This window comes from Azolla caroliniana, unplaced genomic scaffold (assembly GCF_043228905.1).
Source record: "Azolla caroliniana isolate FFs.n. ecotype wild unplaced genomic scaffold, voAzoCaro1.0.p SCAF_13, whole genome shotgun sequence".
NCBI classification, from domain to species: domain Eukaryota; kingdom Viridiplantae; phylum Streptophyta; class Polypodiopsida; order Salviniales; family Salviniaceae; genus Azolla; species Azolla caroliniana.
The window spans coordinates 16,987,150-17,004,241 of NW_028230448.1; the positions used below are offsets into that span (position 1 = coordinate 16,987,150).

Below are 17,092 nucleotides of genomic sequence, written 5' to 3' on the forward strand. Positions count from 1 at the left end.
GCAAATGCACATACACATACACATACACATACATATTATACAAACACACATACATATTATATAAACACACATACACATATACAAGTACACGTATACAAGTACACATGCAAATGCACATACACATACACATACATATACACATACACATACACATACACACACATACACATACACATACACATACACATACACCATGTACACATACACATACACATACACATACACATACACATACACATACACATACACATACACATACACATACACATACACATACACATACACATACACATACACCATGTACACATACACATACACATACACATACACATACACCATGTACACATACACATACACATACACATACACATACACATACACATACACATACACATACACATACACATACACATACACATACACATACACATACACATACACATACACATACACATACACATACAACATACACATACACATACAACATACACATACACATACAACATACACATACACATACAGCATGTACACATACACATAGCAAAGAAAGGTATATTATTAGGAATTAACAACCATCATCAATAACAAAACAAGAACCCAAAAAGAAAACAACAGACAAGAATTAAGTAATATACCCCCCCCCCCCCCCTTCTTCCCCCGAGGATATAGTTTACTCTGCTTTAATGGCTGCCCCATTCCCTTTCCCAATCTAAATCTCACAGTGTCCTCCTCATCCCCCCTTCACTTCTTCTGCATCAGCATCATCGGATTCGAAGGTGAGTTTGAACTTTTCTCACTGCTTCATGCTATGTGGAAGAGAACATTAACGAAAAAACAGGGATTATCATATCATTCGCCTCTGTTTCTGCATTTCTCTTTTTCTTTTCTTTTCTTTTTTCTGTGAGATCTCAATCGTTCATCAGCTTTCTTTCTGCGTTTTTTTTGTTAGTTTCTTGATTTGGGTTCTTTTTTGTCACAAAAAACCTGCAATTGCTTAACTCTGGTTTTCAGCGATTCTGTTTATTTCTTGATTTTTGGGTTTTCTATTTTTTTATTTATTACTTTCTCCATATCTCAATCTACCATCGCTTTATTTCAGAGATTGATGTTGGTTTTTATTAGTTTCAATGGTGTTAGAGGCTTTTATTTAGCCAAAAGTATGCTTGATCATTCTCAAAAGCATATATTTATATGCTTGCTACTATATATTTGAATTTCTTATCTTGTAGCAACATCCTTGACCATATACCCCTTAATATAAAGTGGATGAGGATAGATGGGAATATTTTTTTGCTTGTTCATAGTTATTTTGCTCGTGCACAATAAATGGCAATGCACATTGCTTATATTTCTGCATGTAACATGTTCTGAAAATGGAATCGATTTAATTATGAACTTTAGGGCCTACTTGTCTCGATCTATGAGATCAATTGCTAATGGTGAGAAATAGCCAAACGTTTTTCTATGTAGCGGTGAAATCATTTCTCCACTACATTAATTTGAGTGCTACATAGAAATACGAAAAGGTTTACACAATTTTGCAGTTCTTATACACTGTCCGATATTCTTGCTTTGGTAGTTCTTGTGAACTGGTGATACACATGGTTTGTCGCAATGGAAAGATCGGATGCATCTGACATGTTGGAATCAGGCATGGAGAATATAGATCATCTTGTAAGGGATGGGATGCATTTGATATGATATAGGACACAATAACTTGGGATGCACTATGATTCATGTTATTCCTTATAGCACTATCTGTCTGGTTAGCCTGGTTCTTTATTTACATACTAGATTGCATTTTGGTTTTTGTTGATGATCAACTCAATTAGCTATTCTTTTTGTATGGATGACATATCACTTATCACTATGGTTGTAACATTTTGTGGGTCTCAAAGGTCATTTTGGTTTCTATAGAAATGTAAATATCGTTTTTTCTCTTTGAAGTTTCAAAAGTTAATTACACAAATATCTTTCCCAAACTTTAATTATTTAGTTTGTGGCATTAACATTGATTTGTATTTGTGTGTAGCATGGATGCCGCATATTTTTGTATCTAACTGGATACAAAATCAGCTCAGCACACGTATACCCATCCGGTTGCAAATTTTGATTAACAAATGCTTTGAAGAACTAAATCCATTCAATTTATATGAAATATCAAGCTTTCAATAAAAGATAAAGCATGGCTGGCCCCAACACTCCAAGAAATATCACAGAAAATTCAAAGACTACAACCATATGTTCTGCAGAGGCTGTACATAAGGTATCCATTCATCTCAGTAGCACTCTAACCTTGGAAAGTATCAATGAGCCCACAATAGGTGGATTCCCTCCAAGCAGTCATGATACCAGCAGCATCAATTCAAAGAAATTTGTTCATCCCAGTGCAGATGATGGAAAATATGGTACAAATGATGTGAAAACCAGCAATAAAGCTAATTTGGCAGCAGCAGACGGTACAAAAACTAGCTGTAGTCGGGTAAGTGTCAGTAGTTCAGCAAGCGATGGGAGTGTAAACAGCAGTATTGTGGGAGGCCCTAGTAAACCCCACAAGGCTAATGATGTCAGGTGGGATGCTATTCAAGCAATATGTTTACGTGATGGCAATCTTGGGTTGAGCCACTTTAGGCTACTCAAGAGGCTTGGATGCGGTGATATTGGTAGTGTTTATCTTTCGGAGTTGAACACCACCAACTACCTCTTTGCCATGAAGGTCATGGATAAATGCTCCCTGGCAAATCGGAAAAAACTTGTAAGAGCTCAAACAGAGAAGGAAATCTTGGCATGTTTAGATCATCCATTTTTACCGACTTTATATGCCCATTTTGAAACCGAGAAATTTTCTTGCCTTATAATGGAGTTTTGTCCTGGTGGAGATTTGCATACTCTTAGGCAACAGCAAGCAGGGAAGCATTTTCCCGAGCTAGCTGCACGGTATTCTCTTTTTTGAACTCAAGGTTTTTCGTTTTATTCTGTTTTGATGTATGTGAAGTATTTATTGAACCTTGGATATGTTGCATGTTTTATGGATATTTTTTATTTTAGCACATATTATCTCTCATGCAGGAACCTATCTATGTCAATATTATGTCTGACCCGTGGAACATTGAGTTCTTCCCATATGTTTCCTGAAAATGGGAAACTACCACCACAATCCTGTTTCTTATAAACTAGTTCTATGTACACTGTAAGTTATGATTCTGAGTCGTTCATGATTACAATGCCAAAGCCAATACAGTACGTTAGTGACCATGCGGATTAGACTAAATATGCTAGTTTTTATATGCTAGTACTTACTCGGGAGTTGAGCTTCCTGAGAGGGGTGATGTTTTCTTTAAATATGGCTCTCTTCTTTAATTTTAGGGAGTTTATACAATGGCACTATATGCTCACTGAATGGTTCCTTGTGTATTACTAGTTTTCAGGCCATTATAGGCGTTTATAATCATCATTAGTTTTTGGGGTACATCTCATAACTGTTGGCACGTTATTTGTGACATGTCATTATAAAATTGTCACTATCATCAACACCTGTTTCATTAAAAAGCATGGATGGGATTGTGCCACACTATATGTAACTTCATCACCTTAAGTAAAGTAAACTTTTACTTTGTTCTCGTGATATCAAAGTATCTATTGATTTTATCCATTAACCCATAGAAGAGCCCATAGGGTTGGTACTTGATTCAGCTATGGCGTAAGTACATCTACATTGCATGTAGCATTAGAGAATAGAAATTCCAGATCTCTCCCAGAATTGAGAGATGAGATTAGAGAGATTATATAAACATGTCTAGATAGCAAATCTGATGATGTAACATAGCTAAGTGGAAACACAATATCATATTGATGATGGAAATATTTGAACATTCTTATGCCACTTTCTTTTATTGCCTGCTTTTCTTTGAACATGTACATTTTTAATATTCTCTTTTGTAAAAGAATTGTGTCATTGATCTTCACTGATTATCAATTATGTGAAATCAATGAGAATTTAGAACACCACGCATTCTAAAATGAGATATAAACAAGAAACAGTCACTCCTGGTATTTTATTCGTAGAAAAACATACACTGTTTATTAATCTTGCGTATGCAGTATCTTAATGGAAGTTCGCTTGTGATGGTTGCAGGTTTTATGCAGCTGAGGTCTTGATGGGTTTGGAATACCTTCATATGCTGGGGATCATTTATAGAGATTTGAAGCCAGAGAACGTGCTGGTTAGGCATGATGGACATATCATGCTCTCAGACTTCGATCTGTCCTTAAGGTGTATGGTTAGCCCAACTTTAGTGAAGTCTTCATTGCAGGAGAACAGTACATCAATAGCATATTGCATACAACCTTCTTGTGTGGAACCCTCTTGCATACAACCAGCTTGTGTACAACCATCATGCTTTGCACCAAAGTTTTTCGGATCCATGTCAAAGTCCAAGAAGAGCAGTAAGTTAAAGAATGAAGTGGGAAATCAAGTTATGCCGTTGCCTGAGCTCATTGCTGAACCAACTGGTGCAAAATCCATGTCCTTTGTCGGTACTCATGAGTATCTTGCCCCAGAAATTATAAAAGGTGAAGGGCATGGGAGTGCTGTTGATTGGTGGACATTTGGCATTTTTCTCTATGAGCTATTGTTTGGAAAGACCCCTTTTAAAGGACCAGGGAACAGAGCCACACTATTTAATGTGGTCGGACAACCTCTCAGATTCCCGGAAATACCCTCTGTAAGCTTTGGTGCAAGGGATCTTATCCGTGGCTTGCTCGCGAAGGAACCACAACATAGGCTAGGATCTAAAAGAGGTGCCACTGAAATCAAACAGCATCCTTTCTTTGAAGGTGTAAATTGGGCACTAATCCGATGCACCACTCCACCCGAGATTCCAAAACCCTCGAAAATATCTGAGCCATTACACAAAGCAGCTCCAAGTGGTACTTCTAGCATGGTTGGACAATATGTCCACAATGATAAGAAACCCGGGGGTCCAGGCTCTAGTTCTGGTGCAGATGGAAAATACTTAGAATTTGAATTCTTCTAATTTTGAACTTTACTCGCAAAACATTTCGAAGGACGCCATGCTCTTATTGAATTAGTGAAAATACTATTATTTGTACCATAGAGGGAAATTATTCAAGTAAGAGAGATCTACTAATTTCTGTGAAGGAAGATGAAATTTTACAAATGATCTTGAGTGGGTGAAAGTGTTTGTTTTCAGTGGTATGGGTAAATGAAATTGTCTACATTTGAGAGCTGGAGATAATTAGCACCTACATGAAAATTTTACCTTTATGCATGCTAAGGAAGAGAACTAAGCCATCATATATTGATCTGTAGATTACTCCACGAAATAATGACTGTGTAAGACAGTTACTCTTACTTTGTAAGTTCAAGTAATGGTGGCCTAATAACTAAATTCATAACAAATTAATACGCATCATCATAACAGTCAACTACAACTAATTTCATTTTGAAGTTCAATTGTATATATCAATGCTAAAGAGGTTGAGTATTACATGCATATTTAAGTTGCAATGCTTATATCAATGCTAAAGAGCTTGATTAGTATGCATATTCATAACAAATTAGTATGCGTCGTAAGCTACATGGTAAAACACAAGTGATATAATTGTGCTCAAGTTGTAAGCTACCAACACATAGGAAAATATTAAGTTGGACGATACCATCACATGGTCAATTATAAGTGGTGTTGTTGGCATCAACTCATAAGCTATCATCCCATTTCTTAATCTCATTTTGAGAACTATTCTCCGATAGTACCTTAGAGCTCTTTTGTCTTAGTAACATATTTGGAAGATGATAGCATGTGGTGTTGCTGACATCAAGTCATAAACTATCGTCCCATTTCTTAAGCTTCATTTTGGGGATTGTTCTTAGGTAGTACCTAAGAGCTCATTGTGTTAGTAACATACACGGAAGATGATGGCGTGGATATTAACATTTAACATCTGAATATTAACCATGCTAACCCTATCAATTATATAACCATGGTATCTAGACTAAGAATGCAAAGATGTGCTATTGTTTGGGTCTGTTCTCAAGAAGTATCTAAGAGCTCATTGTCTCTAGCAATCAGCAACAGTTCCGTTTGAACCAAACAATTGATAATTTTCTGAAATATTTTTTTGAACATTTTAAGCCTAATTTTGATGTCTTTTAATGTTTAAAATTAAAATGTAAAATTTTGAATTTTGACCTAACTTGAAAACCAAAACCAAAACCAAACCGTGAAACCACAGTTTTAATGGTTTAAAGGTTTGAAAGTCTCTAAAATGGTTTGGTTTAAGCTTGAATATTTTGTAACAATAAGTTTTAAACTGTTGGAGTTAGACACTCTCGAACAGTTGCCAATTGTTAATTGTCTCAATAAACATGTTTGGAAAACAGCATGATTATTAACATCTGAGCTTGCTTACTCCCAACAATGAACCCATATCAAACAAAAAAGGGTCCTAAAACCACCATGGTATCTACACTATGAATGCAAGGAATGTAAAGATTGATTACTATCTTAACTTCAAGGCTTCATAGGCTTCACGGACACTTCACAGATACCTTCAATGAGAAACCATTCTTCCATAACCTGATTGGGAAAAGGTATTTACTGTGGGGTATGTCAATTAGGAGATGACAAGCTAGATATCATCACATTCATGGTAGAAAACTTAATTCCATGGGAAGGAACTAGAACACAACAGAGCAGAAAGAAGTGACTATGATCTATGGTATTAAAAAATTCTGGCATTACCTACTCGCTTGCCGTTTCCTGTTTCATGTATATCACCAAACCTTGCAATGCTTTGAGAACAAGACTTGTTCAGCGGGGAAAATCTCTCAATGGATCATTATCCACAGTAACCAAATATTCGATCATAAACCAATACTTAAACTGACGTAAAATCTTGGTATAATTATGTAAAGGGAGCAAGACCACATATCATTGCACAAGCAAACATTGATTTCGTTACATGCCAATGCAGTGTAAACAAATTATTACACATCAAAATTGTTGGCATGTTGGGAATATAATATAGCTTGACTGGGGGGCAAACTAGACCTGCAAGCTAGTTCTTACACATCATAACCAAAATTCCTGAAGGTGATCAATAGTATGAATATGCATATGCACCTTTCATCACTGGGATATGCTTATCCAGTATAACACATACAGTTTCATGCAATAGTGCATAACATTTCATCACAGCTGGCCTCTAAAAGAGCAATGACCACTCGAATCAGTTGGCGCTCTGCATCCGTGTGAGAAACACCACATACCCATCTACCCAATACTCTATGAAATGCCTCTCGAAGCTGCAGCAATACAGATCCATCCCTTCGGGGAATCACAAATTTGAGCCACCCATCAGCCTCAAGAAGCATCCAGTCCCGACCAAACTCAGGAGGTGGAGGTTCTGAACTAAGGTTTACTGCCCATCCCATAAGAACAAGTGGAAGAGAAGGCAACAAAGTACACCCTCGAGCAAAGATCATGCTCGTCTGGACCTTCTCATGGAAAGCTAAATAGCAGTTTGATTCAGACTTAAGTTGCTTGTCTGATACCACTGAAGTTGGATGGATGAAAATACGACCATTTCGAACTTTGAAACCCATCTTCCACCTATAAGCATTTTTTGATGCACTCTTCGTTCCTCGTAATTCACGGCAAAGTTCTGAACATGCAATATTTGGATACAATCCAGCAACCAAGAGGCACCTAGCAGCGTGCATAGATGCTTCGGGCCTTAGCCTTATACATTCCTCTTGAATGCCTGCTTCAACTAATGTCCTCTTCAGCTGCTGTCTCATCCCAGCGATAAGCTTCATTGTGGGATGTGCCAGAAAACTATCTTCACAGAAAATGCTCCCTTCTCCATGACTGCAGGCCACGCACCATTGCTCAAAAGCATTCACCAGAGCTAAATGATCACTACCATATAACACCCCAACAGCGAAGCTCTCTCGCATCTTGTCTGCTTCAGCACGTCTGTTCACTGGTGCAACAAAAGGATCCCTAAAGCATGCCGCTGCAGCAATGGTTAAAAGTGGTTCTAAGCAGCCAATTAAGGCACCATAAACTAGCATCTTCCCAAACCTAGGAGGAACTGTCAGCTTAGACAGTATCATTCCCATAGGTGTTAAATTTTCATTTAGATCGATAGCACCAAGGTCTTGAAGCAACTTCACTGCAGCATGTACAGCATGTATCTTGGGAGGCTGCAATGCTTTTGAAAGAAATGTAGCAATATCTGAATTCTGTGATTGGCAATCAGCAAGAGCAGTCTCTGCAGCCTATACATTCACAAGTTTGCAGTTTACATTCAGTGTAAATTTACCTTTTTAGGTGATGAAAATATTTTCATATATCAATAACATACCGCAGTCGGAGTTACAATTGCTTTTATCTGGAGGCAGAGATCATCAAGAGGCACACGCTGCATTTCCGGCACTTGATGCACCAGCATTGACGCGAATACCTAGAACAGATCTTTCCATTCCCATTCAAAACTCATAATCCTAAACATTAATGACTCCATCTTTTAAATTGAAGTTTTTACCCAAAAGCAAAGAGAGCAACAGATAGAAACATGATTAATAGATTTTTAAGCATGTATATTTTTAACCATATATTGTAAGAAATGCAAGGTAAAGCATGTGGAATAGTCCGTTAATCTGGCTGTTGTGCCACTTCATAAAACATGTAAGATTCTTGTTTTAGTCACAGCAATTAATTTGTAGGAAGAAAACCAATAGTAGGTACTTTAAGTGTGCAATATATTTTTAGCTGGCTTTATTTCAAAGAGCCAAGAACAAAGACAACTACAAACATGGCCAAAATCAGAACTTGATGACATTCAGACTTTCATCAATCATGGAAATCGGAAGCCTAAACGAGGCAGATTTTATTTGGAAAAGCTTCAGATCAATACACACCTCTCTTGTGTACAATCGGAAGCAGAAACCAGCCCTCACCCGCCCAGCCCTTCCTTGCCTCTGTCGTGCACTTGCTTGAGAAGTCCACTGCATACAAATTATTTGTATTATGAAGGACCATAAATGCTTCAATAAAAAACAGGAATGTTGAAACTAACACCTGCACTCGAAGCATGTTCATGTTTCGAGATGGATCAAATTGATTTTCTTTTATCTTCCCACTGTCTATAACATAGACCACATCATCAATAGTAACACTTGTTTCAGCAATGTTTGTTGACAAGACAACCTGCTCTACATAATGGAAAAGATATTGAGAGGCAAGTGTTTCTATAAAACGAGTTTGATCACTTGGAAAGAAACAGGAAGAAGAGTTTGACGGGAGCACAGACCTTGCGTAAACCTGCAGGCGTTCGTGAAAATACTGCTCTTTGTTCCCCAGCTGGGAGTTGTGAATGAAAAGGGATAATCATCATATACCTACTAGATGGCATCCTTTGCAGCTTATCCCTTACCATGAGAATATGATCAAGACCCTACATCCCCAAAGATGCCATCAGAGTTATCAAAATAGAGAAAGGACAACAGAATCTTACAAAATTTCCTCAACTTACAGGTAGAAAGCATAGTACTGCTCCATCTGTCTTTGCAAATATGTCAACAGTGGATGTAATCACGGTTGCAACAAGGTCCACATCCACATCTTCATCATCTGTAATCCTTGTCTTTGCAAGTCTCGATCTAATAAAGCTAGACCGACCCATTACATTTTCTAAGTCTTCTAGATAATAGACTTCAACTGGGTGCATCATGCCTGGAATATTGATAGTAGGGCATCTGTTGAAGTAACTGCATACAACATACCTCATCAGGATCAGTCATAAACCAGAACTTTTCCAGTATAATTTGGTAAATAAAAGCATTCAGTGGAAACACATGTTTCTAATTCTTATCAAGACATGAAATATGTCAACATAGTTTCATAAGCCACATAAGCACTGCAGCCTAGTTAGTATTTTTATCCTCAATCTACCTTAATGGCAAGCATGATTTCAAAGGAATTCAGGATAAATCAACACATCTGATTTATCTGTGTATCTTACAGCATACCAGAGTTAAGTAATGTTCATAATGACATTCTGAGGATTTTTGTAGTGGCCTCCCCTTGGAGAAACATAGTTCACAGAGATTATCAACATTTCCAGACCTCTGTGTGTTCACTTACAACAGTGACTAAGGTAGCCATATACATGATGTCTGAATGTAACTACACAGCAAAGACACTTGCAATAAGATTTTGTGGCTAAGTCCATCCGACATATACCTACAACAGTCGATAGTCTGCAGAATGAATTTAGGTAGGGTTTGTATCAATCCTAGATCAACAGTGAGAAAATATCCCAAATTGCAACTCCATTGTATCCATCTGAAGTCACTTTGATGCTATCTTCTTTCTTGCTCAATTGTGAATATCATAAATCTTGCTTCACACTTAGCACACTAAAAGGTTGTTGAAATTAACGAGACAATTGACAACAAGATTGAAAGTAGAAGCATGATAAGGATTCAAGATGCAAGATTGTCTGAGTAATATTTAAACTTCATTTAATCATTGACATCCAGGACATGGAGCATCCCTGCTTATGATAATGCAAACCACAGATACATAAAGAGCTTTAGAAATCGTACAAAACCTTTCTAACATTCTAAGAAGTTACAAGAATTATATGGTGCCTGGGACAATATATTTATCCACAGACTCCTGTGAGACCAAGCTCGAAGTATCACCTTATATAGAACAGCACACAAAAAGAATGAAAAGCTAAACAATGAGGCAGAATTCTCATGCATCATACCGAGTATATATATCTGAGTCAAGGGTTGCACTCATTATAATCACACGTAAAGATGTGTTACTCTGAAGTATTTCCCGAACAACAACAAGTAAGCAGTCAGTATACAGGTCTCTTTCATGAACTTCATCAATCACAATATGAGAAATTCCAGCCACACCATCACTTCTCTGCAAGATGGTACAGTCACACCAACAATCAATTAAAGCTTCAGAGCAAAAGCCATATCAATTTGACTATTACCACCTGAAGTCTCCTCAATAGGACGCCAGTTGTACAATATAAAATACTGCCACGGGGTCTTGGCAAGGCATTCTCAAGCCTAATGGAGTAACCCACACTCTTTCCAAGTGGCTCGCCCCTTTCCCATGCAACTCGTTCAGCAACACTGCAAACTGAAAATTCAGGAATAGTACACATTATCCAAACAAAGTGAAAGAATAACTCTATCAAAGACTCTGACATGTAAATAAAAGTTCAACCAAAAAATTCTTTAACTTCAATACCAAATTGGTTACAATAACCCTAGGCTACAAAAACTTGATCTCAAATTTTATGATCTCCAAGTGAGCATGCATTATCCAAAACGTAATAAACTGGCTATCAACCTAATGACATGACAGTGCCACATATTAGATGGTGTTGTTATTATTACAACACATTAATGAACAATATTTGGGAAGAGAAGAAATGGATTAACAGCTTGATACAGGTGCATAGAGATCAGTATGAGGGATGCAGCTGATTTATGGGAATTTACGCATTTCCACTCTGAATGATGTAACATATTTGCATCCTTGGTCCATGAAATGTCGATGAACAAACTGCAAAGTGCACTTCACAACAGCACAAAAAGTTGGAAATAGCCCTTGTTACTTATATAAAAGATAACATATGAATGACATTAAGAAGCGCAGTCAATTAGTGTGTATCTTAAAAAGTCATGTGATCATCTCATAGAACGCTCTCCTCAAGTAATATAGTTATAGTTTGTTCAAGGTCGTAGCCTTATCTTGTTTACAAACCTTTTCTCTTTTGATAATATGGAAACATTTCATGATATTAGACAAGATTTTCAATATTTTCTCAAAACAATGAAATAAATGGACATAAATGTGGCAATGGAGGACCTGATGGCAGCAATCCTTCTTGGTTGTGTAACAACAATATGAACATCTGCACTAGCCCCGTCCATCTCAAATTCTTCAAGCAAAAATTGTGGAACCTGTAATGAAAATACATAGTTGATAAATACTATGGAAATGGCAAGGTGAGAAATCTCATGAGCATGCTTTTTGCACAAAACTCTTACTAACCTGAGTTGTTTTTCCACATCCGGTTTCACCTGTCAGCACAACTACTTGATTGTTGGCTACCAAATCTACAATTTTCTGTTTCTGTCTCCATGAAGGTAGTGACTTGCGTGCTTTCCATTGATCAGACATATGTGGAGAAGATAACCTTTGCTTTGCTTCCAAACACCATGCACCATTCTCTGAAGCTAGCTGCTCTTTTCCAACATGATTTAAAGGCATTCTAGATTCTTCCTTCTGCATGTTGCCCTCTGATTGTTCCTCAAACGGGAAGGACTGTCGAGACATCCTTTGCACAAAATCCATGTCAACATCATCATTCAGCCTTTGAAGAGCATCCACCATCATAGAGAGTTCATTCTCTCGAAGTCCTACAATCGCAGGTCGTTCACTCTGTAGAAAGCATCGTCATTTATGAACACAATTACAATTACTCACAAATATTATACATAAAATAGAGCACATCCAAAAAGACAGTTATTCACCCTTTCTTTTATTTATCTTTTTATAATTTAAGTACTCGCATTTCTTATCCAGTACAAGAGATGGAGTTCTTGCTCCAATTGTGATTATTATAGCCCATTTTCAAGCTTCGTTGATAGTGCCGAATGAACCTCCAACATTCACAGCACATGGAATAAACTCCAGAAAGATATATCTGGTTGCCTTTTGAGTCTTCGTCACAGCTTGCTGGATAAAGGAAGCCGCATTTTACTGCTTTTCTAAAGAGCTTTTGAACATTTTTGTTATAAATTGGTTTCATACCATTAGAATTGTAGTGATGTAGAGTATCCGTTTTTGGTCCAATACGCTTCCTTCGATGGAATTCCATAGACATTATGATTTCTTTTCTTTCTATCTTTTTCTTTTGTCCCAGTGTATCTTAGGAAGCTTCACTAATTCCTTTATATTTATATCTATTTTTGGATTGTAGTTCTCCAAGATGAGACAACATTCCAGATGTAGTCTCTTATTCAACACACAGTAATGGATTCATCAGATTATTGTGGATAGATTTTTGAAATAGACATACGAAAAAATCCTTAGTCTTAATCATGCATTACTATCTGGCAGTTATTCCCTCATGATTCATCACCTGTTGGCTCTGGTAGACCTTCGTAAAGCTTGAGGCTGGTGAACCAGCAACAATTCCTTGTTTATTCAGAAAACCTTCCTCATGAAGTTTTTCACATGCAGCATAGCAGCACATACGCTCAGCCTCTCCTTTGTTTCGTCCTTTTCCAATAGCCATAAAAGGCTCTCCTTTACCTGGTATTGGAACAGCCAACTCCGCAATAAAAGTCTGCAAAAGAAGGCTTTCAGGGAATTTAGTATCAAAGTTGGGATAAACTTTCAAGTTTTCTGCATCTTTCATTTGAAAAGAAGAAGATAATACAGCATGGATAGACCTTCAAATGATCTGGTCCTGAGGAACGCACAGTAACTGGCAACGGCCTTGCACCTTGTCCACAACACATGTTTCGAAATGCAATAGTCTTAATTAGAATATTCTTTGGATTCTCTCCCCATCCCACATCAGCATTTGCAGCCGTTGAGTTGCTATTACATTCACCAACCAGGAAATTTAATTCCTGACAAATAAAAATTTCCAATGGTTGGATTCCACTGCAAGAGAATCTCATTGCAAGAAAACATCTAATAATGCATGAATTTCCACTTACATTCAGCTTATTGCATGCATCAACAGCAGCATTCCTCTCTGCCAGCTTTTTTGTCTTTGCATGTCCAGAACCCCATGCCTCCCTTCCATCCTATTGCATTGTTAATGGTTTGTGAATTTTCAAAAGTAAGAAACAAGTTTCTTATTGAAATAGATGTGTACAAAAATTGATGTTAATCCACCAGCCAATATCATCTTCTAAAAAAACATGTTAACCAACCTCCCCCTCCTCTAATAGCTTGCCTCCAGAAGATGAATGTAACCAAAGCATCTATGATATATAATAATTTCTGCATCTTAATTGCTCTACATATATACTGCAAAAGGTTTTTAATTTTCCTCACAAGTTTAGTAGGAACATATTCATATTGCAATTACCTAATCCTAGTAAACACTTTATGTAAAGAATCTAGCTCTAGTAGAGTTTAGTATTCAGAAGCATAGTGTGTGTGTGTGAGAGAGAATGAATGTATAAGCAAGAGAAGGAATTACAGAGAATAACCAGAAAAATAAGAAAACACACAGTAGGGGAATGACAGCTTATGCACTTAAGAGAGCTATATTAATTATCTAAAGATCATCGATAAACTAAATGGCCAAAGGGGGTTTTATATACAAGTCCTGAAGGGACTGCCCTATTAAATGTGTTGGCAGAATCTAACCAAGATATCCACTTGAGTACGATTTTGTCATAAGAATATCTAATATTCTTTGACCACACTAACACTCGACAACTACACGGATTACAATAAAGTGTGCTCACACATCGTCCTTTTCTTCATAAGCACATGTTCACACAAGTTGAGCTTGATTCTCAACACTTTATAATGATAGATAAGCACAACTAGGATGGATTGAAACATCATGTTTAAAAAGAGGCAACGACAGCCTTTACATGATTATTCTTCCATATATACGTAAAAGGATAAACTGCTAATAGAGCTCTTAAACTGGAAACAGCATCATTTCTTGTTAGCAACTTTGATAGACTAGAAGAGACGCAAGCTATCAAATGAAGTTAGGCATAAAAACCTATATACATACATATGTATGTGTAATGAATTGGCTCACTTCATTAGAGATTCTCCTTCCATAGTTTCTTCAGTTTGATACCCTAAACCCTTTGAAATATATATCTTCCAAGAAAAGTTTTCAAATATTTCGTACATAGCTTTGCTATGTTTTAGTCTAGACATTATAAACACTTTTACCACATCACCACGAATTTCAGGGCCTGGATTTTAATATATATTCTATGATGATCTAAATAAATACGAATATATTCCATACTTAACTTATGAGGAAAAATGCAAGAATCATGTAAATTATCAAAGCCAAAGCCAAAAGCTTCTACAAATTAGCACAGCAAAAGTGCAAATTTTATCTACAGATAATCAAAGCAGAAAAGTGACAAAAAAAACAGCTTATTAATGCGATTTTTTCCTACAGATTGGCACTGCAACAAAAGGGCAGAAAGGAAGTACACAAATTATCATTTCCACAAATAGATAAAAATGTTTTTATTGCAGTTTTTCTACAAATTGTCACTGCCGAAACTTCCCCAAAAGTTAATGGGTGGAAAGAAAGAAAGAAAGGGCGGGTTTCTTCCACAAATTTATAAGGAGAAAGAATGTACACAAAAAACCAAATCATACAAAAATAATTAGACCAAGACGAAGAAGGGGAAAACGCATTACCGGTAGAGGCAGCTTGATGGAGGCCTCATAATATACTTCAGTTAGGGATCCAGTGACGGCGACAGAGAAGGGGAGTTGCTGCTGCGTGAGACCTTGGAAGATGGGCGATGCAGCGAGGAGCATCTTCGGGTTTGCTTGGATCATGGACGCGATGTATTGGGATTTAGCGTCTCTCTTTCTCTTGTTGTTGTCATGGAGGGAAGGGGAAGGGGAAGGGGAAAGGGAAGCTCCGCGCAGGTCCGGCGTCTCCATGGCAGCAGCAGCACACGCATATGACACACACAGAGCCTTTGGCGGAATACAGAAGAAGAAGAAGAAGAAGGGAGGTTCTGCTGCTTTCCTTCTGTGTTCTCGAAGTGCTGCAAAATGGGCAATGGCCGGCCAAATTAGTTATAACCAGCCATTCACCATCTCTTTGGGCCTTCCTCCTCTTGACCGGACATATCCAGAGCTTCACAATGTCCGCATAACCAGAAACCGACTGACTGCCTGACTAACTAACTAACTAACTGAGAGTTCCCGATGTCGTCGCCCCATCATGCACTGAGCCTCACTATATTTATGCCCATGCCCTATCGGCTTTATAGCTGGAATCTCATTTATATATATGCCCTACGCCTTTTCTGTTACGGGCATGACCATATAACATCCCGTGGTGAGAATTGTCGTAGTATTCTATACACGTGGATAAGTGTGAGGGTTAAACAAAGAGTCTAAAGAAGGGGAGGATTACTTTTAATCCTCGGGATTGAGACAACCCATGAGGCCAAGTGTGAACATGGCTGGGGGCCTTGAGAATTACTATAAATAAGAGGCCTAGCTACCCTCATTTGGGGCATGCATTGACTACGTCGAGACTCTGTCTGTGAGTGGAACGACTCTTGTAGCAAGCGCGCTATCGTCCAGGTACGACTCGACGCCAAGGCGGTGGTATGGGACGCCGATCGAGGCTCGAGTCCGTCTCGATCCCTTCGCTCGGGGGTGGTCGGGTGGATCGGCACCCTTCTTTCTCTCTTTTCTCTCTATTCTTTCTAGATCTATCATTGATATATCCTTATTTTATGTTTACTTTAGTACCTAATCTCTAATATTTTCCGTCGAGCCTCGCATGGTTTACGGCTCACGGTTGGGTCTGATATTATCAATGGCTTTCCCTCGAGTCTAATATGGTCTATCTACACACACTGTTGCACTTCATCGCGCCGTTCTGTTTGTTCCGTTGATAAGCGTCTGAGCTTAGTCAATATGTTGTTAGGTTGTGAATCATATTACATCACAATTCAAATGGCATGATGGTGGAGCCACTTGGTGTTGATATGTTTCTATATTTTTCACTCTTAAATCTTCTTATTCTAATGCCCTTTTTCTATTTATGGTCTTCTGAAATCTTGTTTCTATGCTCCGCAATTTTTTTGTATGGTGTTGAAGTTGTTTTTCGATTATTAGTACTTTCAACTTAGGATGAATATAAATCATGGTCTCTCGAATCATATTCACATTCACATTATTCCCCTTCGTCTTGTTGTAACAATGAAACTCCAACTTGCTTTCGTCCTTCCTTGCATGCACTACTTTCTGGTGCAAATTTTGTCTTAGAACAT

General features: G+C 37.7%; 2 protein-coding genes across 2 annotated transcripts; one reads left to right on the plus strand and one right to left on the minus strand.

Annotated features, from left to right (window-relative positions):
- The first annotated feature begins 2,032 nt into the window (after window positions 1-2,032).
- LOC147856420 (serine/threonine-protein kinase D6PK-like) lies at window positions 2,033-5,160 on the plus strand. The gene is made up of 2 exons (XM_087329252.1): window positions 2,033-2,937; window positions 4,136-5,160. Exons 1-2 carry the CDS (start codon window positions 2,186-2,188, stop codon window positions 5,034-5,036), a joined length of 1,653 nt encoding a protein of 550 aa, XP_087185378.1. The 5' UTR covers window positions 2,033-2,185; the 3' UTR covers window positions 5,037-5,160.
- A 1,746-nt stretch (window positions 5,161-6,906) lies between these two features.
- On the minus strand, window positions 6,907-15,758 carry LOC147856421 (uncharacterized). The gene is made up of 14 exons (XM_087329251.1): window positions 15,492-15,758; window positions 13,796-13,885; window positions 13,523-13,705; window positions 13,210-13,416; window positions 12,117-12,506; window positions 11,931-12,025; window positions 11,047-11,188; window positions 10,804-10,970; window positions 9,562-9,796; window positions 9,340-9,483; window positions 9,108-9,236; window positions 8,948-9,034; window positions 8,392-8,490; window positions 6,907-8,305 (listed from the first exon to the last, which is right to left on the minus strand). The coding sequence occupies exons 1-14, from the start codon at window positions 15,741-15,743 to the stop codon at window positions 7,190-7,192; spliced, it is 3,336 nt and encodes a 1,111-aa protein (XP_087185377.1). The 5' UTR covers window positions 15,744-15,758; the 3' UTR covers window positions 6,907-7,189.
- Between the last annotated feature and the right edge of the window lie 1,334 nt (window positions 15,759-17,092).